This window comes from Takifugu flavidus, chromosome 12 (assembly GCF_003711565.1).
Source record: "Takifugu flavidus isolate HTHZ2018 chromosome 12, ASM371156v2, whole genome shotgun sequence".
In the NCBI taxonomy this organism is placed as follows: Eukaryota; Metazoa; Chordata; class Actinopteri; order Tetraodontiformes; family Tetraodontidae; genus Takifugu; species Takifugu flavidus.
In genome coordinates, this window is record NC_079531.1 from 12,800,097 (window position 1) to 12,806,905 (window position 6,809).

The 6,809-nt window shown below is 51.2% G+C and overlaps 1 protein-coding gene across 1 annotated transcript; it reads right to left on the bottom strand.

Annotated features, from left to right (window-relative positions):
• Positions 1 to 267: 267 nt before the first annotated feature.
• Positions 268 to 5,729, bottom strand: serpini1 (serpin peptidase inhibitor, clade I (neuroserpin), member 1). The gene is made up of 5 exons (XM_057049969.1): positions 5,509 to 5,729; positions 1,798 to 1,895; positions 1,313 to 1,399; positions 1,143 to 1,232; positions 268 to 1,072 (listed from the first exon to the last, which is right to left on the bottom strand). Exons 1-5 carry the CDS (start codon positions 5,676 to 5,678, stop codon positions 996 to 998), a joined length of 522 nt encoding a protein of 173 aa, XP_056905949.1. The 5' UTR covers positions 5,679 to 5,729; the 3' UTR covers positions 268 to 995.
• Between the last annotated feature and the right edge of the window lie 1,080 nt (positions 5,730 to 6,809).

Genomic DNA, 6,809 nt, shown 5'->3' on the forward strand with positions numbered 1-6,809 from the left:
TAAACATGTTCTCTGTAGGAAAACAGAAAATATTTAAAGCTAGCTTATTGTTATGTTTGTTAATCTACTTTTATAATAGATTAATGGAAAATTGAGCAACAATCTCAATCTGATAGCTTGTTAAATCAGCTCTTTAATTAGTGCACAAGGTGGTTAAATGTCACTTAAAGACAAAATATGAAAGAGGCAGCCAATGCTGTCAAAGGCCCAAAGTACTGAAAACATTAAATTACATAACATAAAGAAAAACATTAATGACCTGAGACATTTTTGTAACTTTTCACATTCATGATTTTATTGAGTAAAAGAATGAATACAGCTGGTGTTCCACTTTTTGCCTGTATATACTGTACATCTATGGTGGTGCTTCACATCCATATGTCATAAAGGCTTCCCACTGTAGTTACGTGATTCCTATGCTTGCACGTATTTAAATCAGCCACACAAATGTGATAAGGCAGAATAGTTCTGCAGCAGGTTAGCCTTGCATGAACAGATCTTTTACTAAGATTCATTATATAAAGGACAAAATACTTGCACAAGTTGTATTCTCCAATAAATACTGAGAATATACTGTATGTCTGTGTGTGTACAGAACACGGTATCAAAAGTACAACAACATGAGTAAAATGTGACAATCTCAATATTCAGTAACCTGTGTGTTAGCTATGAAAGATGAAGTGCTTGTTCAGAGAAAAAGATTCTGTGCATCAGGTTTGTGTATGCCTGGGGTCAAAGGGGAGTATGCGTCAGAGAATGACCTCATCAGTTGTTCCTGTCATGCATTTAACCACCGTTAAAGCTTGCAATATTCAAACACACGTATTAAATGTCCTTTTCAGCATATTATATACTGCATAATATACAGACTTATGTTTGTTGCCCTTCAGGGACAAATAAAGTATTTGAAATAAAATGACGCGATGTGGAGAGTATGAACCCAGCTGATGATGGCGCCAGAGGACAGGTTTCTCAGGTGTGACCTCAGTTCAAAGTTACAGGGAGTCAAAGTCCGGGCCAGTGGCATCGATAACATCAGGGGTCATGACCCTGCCCATGAAGAGGATGGACCCTGCAAACCCCCCCGCAAAAACAGGTTAAAAAGTCCTGATATACACATGCGTACGTCACATGACACACACCTGTCCTCCGGTCTCTAATGACAAAGAAGAAGGGGTGATCAGCCATAACTTGCGGGTACAGCACCAGGGTCCGGGTCAGGGCGACTAGACCTGACAGGAACAATAGGAGGTGTTTTCAGTCAGCAGGAAACAGGACATGCAAACCCCTTTTTGTCTACGCTTTCGTTTACCTGAGCCGACGGCTCCCTCCAAACCCTCCTCGGTCACCTCCAGGTAAGCCTTCTGAACTGCCTTCCCGATGTACAGATCTTTACCAGCTGACGGACACAATAAGCAGCCTGTAGATTGTTTGTCACTCCACCACAACCAACGATAAACAGCTGGTCTCATTCTGGTAGTTCTTCAGGTACCACGTAATGATATGGGAGTTTGTCATTTAAAGTATTTAATCAGAGCTTTCAGCTAACTTCAGACAAATAATAACAGGAGACATCAGCAAATACCAATTCCTGTCTCAGCTCTCTCTTCTTTATCTGGGTGTATTATTACTTCATGAAGTTCCACTTCTGACCTGTTCACTTGGTAGCAGTTACTGTGGTTACCTCCAGAACTTTGTGGAGGCGACTGTTGCATCACATCAGCTGGAATGTGGACTCAGGCTAGGTTTTTGATCAGGGATCAAGGAATCAGGTTATATGTTTATGTGTGTTTCTACCTATCATGGAAGAAAGATCAGCTTCTGTGGAGAAGACGCTCTTTATCCCAAGCTCCTGCAGAGTCTTCCTCAGGTCAATTTTCTGCTCCATTTTGAAGCTGTTTGGATTTCAGTTTTAGATTAATGCTCAAAAACATTCAACATCCATCCATCCATCCATTCTCTACCGCTTATCCGGGGTCGGGTCGCGGGGGCAGCAGCCTAAGGAGAGAAGCCCAGACTTCCCTCTCCCCAGCTACCTCCTCCAGCTCATCCGGAGGGATCCCCAGGCGTTCCCAGGCCAGCCGAGAGACATAGTCTCTCCAACGTGTCCTGGGTCTCCCCGGGGGTCTCCTACCGGAGGGACATGCCCTGAACACCTCACCAGGGAGGCGTCCAGGGGGCATCCTGACTAGATGCCCAAGCCACCCCATCTGGCTCCTCTCAACGCGGAGGAGCAGCGACTCTACTCCGAGCTCCTCCCGGATGGCAGAGCTTCTCACCCTATCTCTAAGGGAGAGCCCAGCCACCCTACGGAGGAAGCTCATTTCAGCCGCTTGTACCCGTGATCTTGTTCTTTCGGTCATTACCCAAAGCTCATGACCATAGGTGAGGGTAGGAACGAAGATCGACCGGTAAATCGAGACCTTTCCCCTCAGCTCTCTCTTCACCACAACGGACCGGTGCAGAGTCCGCATTACTGTGGACGCCGCACCGATCCGCCTGTCGATCTCCCGCTCCATTCTTCCCTCACTCGTGAACAAGACCCCGAGGTACTTAAACTCCTCCACTTGGGGCAGGATCTCCTCCTTTACCCGGAGAAGGCACTCCACCTTTTTCCGGTCGAGAACCATGGCCTCGGATTTGGAGGTGCTGATTCTCATCCCAGCCGCTTCACATGCGGCGGCGAACCGATCCAGTGATAGTTGGAGGTCACGGGCCGATGAAGCCAACAGGACCACATCATCCGCAAAAAGCAGAGACGCGATCCTGAGGTCACCAAACCGGATCCCCTCAACACCATGACTGCACCTAGAAATTCTGTCCATAAAAATTATGAACAGAATCGGTGACAAAGGGCAGCCCTGGCGGAGGCCAACCCTCACCGGAAACGAGTTCGACTTACTGCCAGCAATTCGGACCAAACTCTGGCACCGATCGTACAGGGAGCGGACAGCCCGTATCAGCGGGCCCGACACCCCATACTCTCGGAGGACCCCCACAGGACCCCCCGAGGGACACGGTCGAATGCCTTCTCCAAGTCCACAAAACACATGTGGACTGGTTGGGCAAACTCCCATGCACCCTCGAAGACCCTGCGGAGGGTGTAGAGCTGGTCCACTGTTCCACGCCCAGGACGAAAACCACATTGCTCCTCCTGAATCCGAGGTTCGACTATCCGGCGGACCCTCCTCTCCAGTACCCCTGAATAGACCTTACCAGGGAGGCTGAGGAGTGTGATCCCCCTATAGTTGGAACACACCCTCCGGTCCCCCTTCTTAAAAAGAGGGACTACCACCCCGGTCTGCCAATCCAGCGGCACTGCCCCCGATGTCCACGCGATGTTGCAGAGTCGAGTCAACCACGACAGCCCTACAACATCCAGAGCCTTAAGGGACTCTGGGCGGATCTCATCCACCCCCGGGGCCTTGCCACCGAGGAGTTTTTTAACTACCTCGGCAACCTCAGCCCCGGAGATACGAGAGCCCATCTCCAGGTCCCCAGGCCCTACTTCCTCACTGGAAGGCGTGTTGGTGGGATTGAGGAGGTCCTCGAAGTATTCCTTCCACCGATCCACAACATCCCGAGTTGAGGTCAGCAGCACACCATCACCACTATACACAGTGTTGACAGTGCACTGCTTCCCCCTCCTCAGATGCCGGATGGTGGTCCAGAACCTTTTCGAGGCCGTCCGAAAGTCGTTCTCCATGGCCTCACCGAACTCTTCCCATGCCCGAGTCTTTGCCTCGGCAACCGCCGTAGCTGCACTCCGCTTGGCACGCCGGTACCCATCTGCTGCCTCAGGAGTCCCACAGGCCAGTAAGGCCCGATACGACTCCTTCTTCAGCTTGACGGCATCCCTCACCGCTGGTGTCCACCAGCGGGTTCGGGCATTGCCGCCACGACAGGCACCAACCACCTTGCGGCCACAGCACCGGTCAGCTGCCTCAACAATGGAGGCACGGAACACGGTCCACTCGGACTCAATGTCCCCCGCCTCCCCCGGGACATGGTCAAAGCTCTCCCGGAGGCGTGAGTTGAAGCTCCTTCTGACAGGGGACTCTGCCAGGCGTTCCCAGCAGACCCTCACAACACGTTTGGGCCTGCCAGGTCTGTCCGGCATCCTTCCCCACCATCGGAGCCAACTCACCACCAGGTGGTGATCAGTTGACAGCTCCGCCCCTCTCTTCACCCGAGTGTCCAGAACATGCGGCCGCAAATCCGATGACACAACCACAAAGTCGATCATCGATCTGCGGCCTAAGGCGTCCTGGTGCCAAGTGCACATGTGGACGCCTTTATGTCTGAACAAGGTGTTCGTTATGGACAATCTGAGACGAGCACAGAAGTCCAATAACAAAACACCACTCGGGTTCAGATCAGGGGGGCCGTTCTTCCCAATCACACCTCTCCAGGTCACACTGTCATTGCCAACGTGAGCATTGAAGTCACCCAGGAGGACAAGGGAGCCCCCAGAAGGGGCACTCTCCAGCACTCCCTCTAAGGACTCCAAAAAGGGTGGATACGCTGAACTGCTGTTTGGACCATAGGCACAAACAACAGTCAGGATCCGTCCCCCCACCCGAAGGCGAAGGGAGGCTACCCTCTCATCCACCGGGGTAAACTCCAATACACAGGCACTGAGCTGGGGAGCAACCAGAATTGCCACCCCTGCTCGTCGCCTCTCACCATCGGCAACTCCAGAGTGGTAGAGAGTCCAACCCCTCTCAAGAAGACTGGTTCCAGAGCCCTTGCCGTGCGTCGAGGTGAGGCCAACTATATCTAGTCGGAACTTCTCAACCTCACGCACCAACTCAGGCTCCTTTCCCACCAGAGAGGTGACATTCCATGTCCCTAGAGCCAGTTTGTGCAGCCGGGAATCAGACCGCCAAGGTCCCTGCCTCCGGCTGCTACCCAAAACACAATGCACCCGACCCCCTTGGCCCCTCCTGCAGGTGGTGAGCCCACGGGAAGGGGGTCCCATGTTGCCTCTTCGGGCTGCGCCCATGGGCAGAGGTCCGGCCACCAGGCGCTCGCCAACGTGCCCCACCCCCAGGCCTGGCTCCAGGAGGGGGCCCCGGTGACCCGCATCCGGGCAAGGGAAACTTGGCACCAATGTTGTTCAGCATCATTAGGGGGTCCTGGGCTACGCTTTGTCTGGTCCCTCACCTAGGACCTGTTTGCCATGGGTGGCCCTACCAGGGGCATATAGCCCCAGACAACGGAGCTCCTAGGATCATTGGGACACGCAAACCCCTCCACCACGATAAGGTGGCAGCCCAGGGAGGGGCTTCAACATGTGTACAATATATGAAGCTACCTCCTAACTTTAGTTCCTGTGATCGATATTTATACCAATGAAACAAGGTGGTGCAACAGGATGGAAGACTTCTCATTAACATTCATAACAAATGATGCAGGAGAGTTCCAGGATGGACTGAGCTGGGTAAATAGAGCGAAGTTGCTAAGCTGGCAATACAGTGAGGCCGGGCAGTCAGGAAGGTGTCTCACCGTGGCAGGTAGACTTCCACCTTCTGCAGCTTTACGTTGTTGGCCCATTCCTCCAGCAGGGGCACCTTGATGATTGGCTCCAGGGAAGACAGAGGCACCTCCTGACGTGGAAGCACGATCATCATGGACAAGTCTTCCCCCTCGTACGGCATCTCCAACACCTGGTACATCCCCCCCGCTTCCTGTGAGCCGTCACTGAACTCGCCTGGAGGACCAACATAGAAGGTTTTTCATTTTAAGCTGCACGATTCTTGACCATCTCATCTCATCTGAGCATGTCTACATGTGTGAGTAAGTCTAGGTTGACACCTTGGACTTGTGAAAAAAACCAGACAATCATCCTAATTTTACCCAATTCCCTTGAATGCAGCATCCTCGGGACGAAGCACTCAAAAGTTGAGGATTCTACAGTGAGGAAGTTGACAACTCCTGTACATCAATGGCATTATGTTACCAACATGCATGCAAACACGTGCACGACACTGACTGGTAGGCGAGCTGTCAACCATCACCGTGTGATGTGTTTTTATTGCTGCACACAAATGCAAGTTTATCCAAAACACCCTAGGTTATGCAGCAGAGTGAAGGACTCATCACCATCTTACAAGCTAAGGCTGATGTACCAGTGCAGCATAGAGGGAGGAGATGCTCCTGCAAATATTTCACTTACTCTGCTGTTCAAAAACCAGAAAGCAAACAGAAGCCTCCTCCCTGAGAACCTAGGACAAAAATGGATAGATGAGGTGGTGAAAGAGAAGGAAAAGAGCAGGTGGAGAGATGGACAGATGGATGGACAGTAAAAGAGGCATGGAAAGAAGGATTACAGAAGGAATGAGAGTAGAAACAGATGCAGGACAAAAAAAGAAGTAAACATAGAGAGATAATGAATGAGTGCAGAGAGAACAAGATTGTGAAGGGCTGGATGTGAGCATCCACAATGTCTCTCAACATCAGCAGGGACAATAGGGAGCAGCTAGAAGCTGAGCGAGCCTGAGCTGCTGTGTGCTCCAGATTCCTGCTTTGACAGGACAGACCATCAGTCAGGTTCATCAATACATTACAGCTGAGGATAAAGCATTTCCAGTCTGTGCTGTTGTTCATCTTTCATCTGCATCACAGCAGGTCAATGTGTGTGATTGCAACACTGTGTTGACCTTGTGACTTTTGAAATACTGTCCATAAGAGGTTCTCATCTGTCCTCTGGTGATGTGGACCTGGATGTCCAGTCTGCTCAGGTGCCCCTCCCACGTCAGCAGGGGAAACCATCCTGGTTTAAGTTGCACCGGTTCAATTCTGACAAC

What these genes read in the sequence shown, in the direction of transcription:
- serpini1 (XM_057049969.1), bottom strand. Translation starts at nt 5,678, where the DNA reads ATGTACCAGGTGTTGGAGATGCCGTACGAGGGGGAAGACTTGTCCATG. An exon ending in TGATCTTTCTTCCATGATAG is followed by an intron (nt 1,400 to 1,797) that starts GTAGAAACACAC and finishes TGTGTCCGTCAG; the next exon opens with CTGGTAAAGATCTGTACATC. An exon ending in CATTAGAGACCGGAGGACAG is followed by an intron (nt 1,073 to 1,142) that starts GTGTGTGTCATG and finishes GGGGGTTTGCAG; the next exon opens with GGTCCATCCTCTTCATGGGC.